The following is a 728-nucleotide window of genomic DNA, read 5'->3' on the forward strand; positions in this document are numbered from 1 at the left end:
GGTAATACTTCTACCCATTTATACTCATTACCTAAAATAGTACATCGGATCATTTGTTCAATTGTTTGGTTCGTCCTTTCTGCTAAACCATCCGTTTGGGGGTGGTAAGCAGTAGACATCTTAAGAGTAATGTTGAGCCGGTTGCACATGCTCCTCCATATCTCGCTTGTAAACCGACTGTCACGATCACTGATAATAGCCGATGGCACACCGTGAAGTCTAATAACTTCCTTCACTAGTATATGTCCCATTTCCTCTGCTCCTATGGTTTGGATCGTAGGTATAAAATGCGCCATTTTAGTTAACTGACATACGAAGGTAACAATAGCGTCACAATTGCCCTTTCCTTTGGGTAAGCCCATAATTAGATCAACGTTAATAACTTCCCATGGGAAATTCGGTGTTGACAAGGAACATAACAATCCGCCATAATTCTGGTACGAAGCTTTCCCTTGAGCACACTCGGGGCAAGATTTAACATACCTCTCAATATCTAGTCGCATGTCCGGCCACCAAAAGATACGCTCGATATCCAACGTCGTCTTCTCAGTTCCAGAGTGCCCTGCTAAAGAATCATCATGAAAACTTTGAAGCACTTCCCTCCTTTTGTTTGCTGTTGGTACACACAACTTCCACCCTTCTTTGACTTTAACCCACAAAAGGCCATTCTCCCATCGATATTCCTTCCCCCCTTCAATCAATGGAATGTTGGTCCCTGTACTCTCATC

The 728-nt window shown here is 43.1% G+C and overlaps 1 protein-coding gene across 1 annotated transcript in view; it reads right to left on the reverse strand.

Annotated features, from left to right (window-relative positions):
• Nucleotides 1-2: 2 nt before the first annotated feature.
• The window catches only part of CSUI_002784 (retrotransposon ty3-gypsy subclass), a gene marked incomplete at both ends in the record, with an annotated part of 1736 nt that continues 1010 nt past the window's right edge, over nt 3-728 (reverse strand). Inside the window, one exon of the mRNA XM_068062983.1 lies at nt 3-715. Within this exon, the coding sequence (XP_067925041.1) occupies nt 3-715 (713 nt within the window). The remainder of the gene's footprint in view (nt 716-728) is intronic.

Source organism: Cystoisospora suis (assembly GCF_002600585.1).
Source record: "Cystoisospora suis strain Wien I chromosome Unknown contig_1164, whole genome shotgun sequence".
Taxonomy (NCBI): Eukaryota; Apicomplexa; class Conoidasida; order Eucoccidiorida; family Sarcocystidae; genus Cystoisospora; species Cystoisospora suis.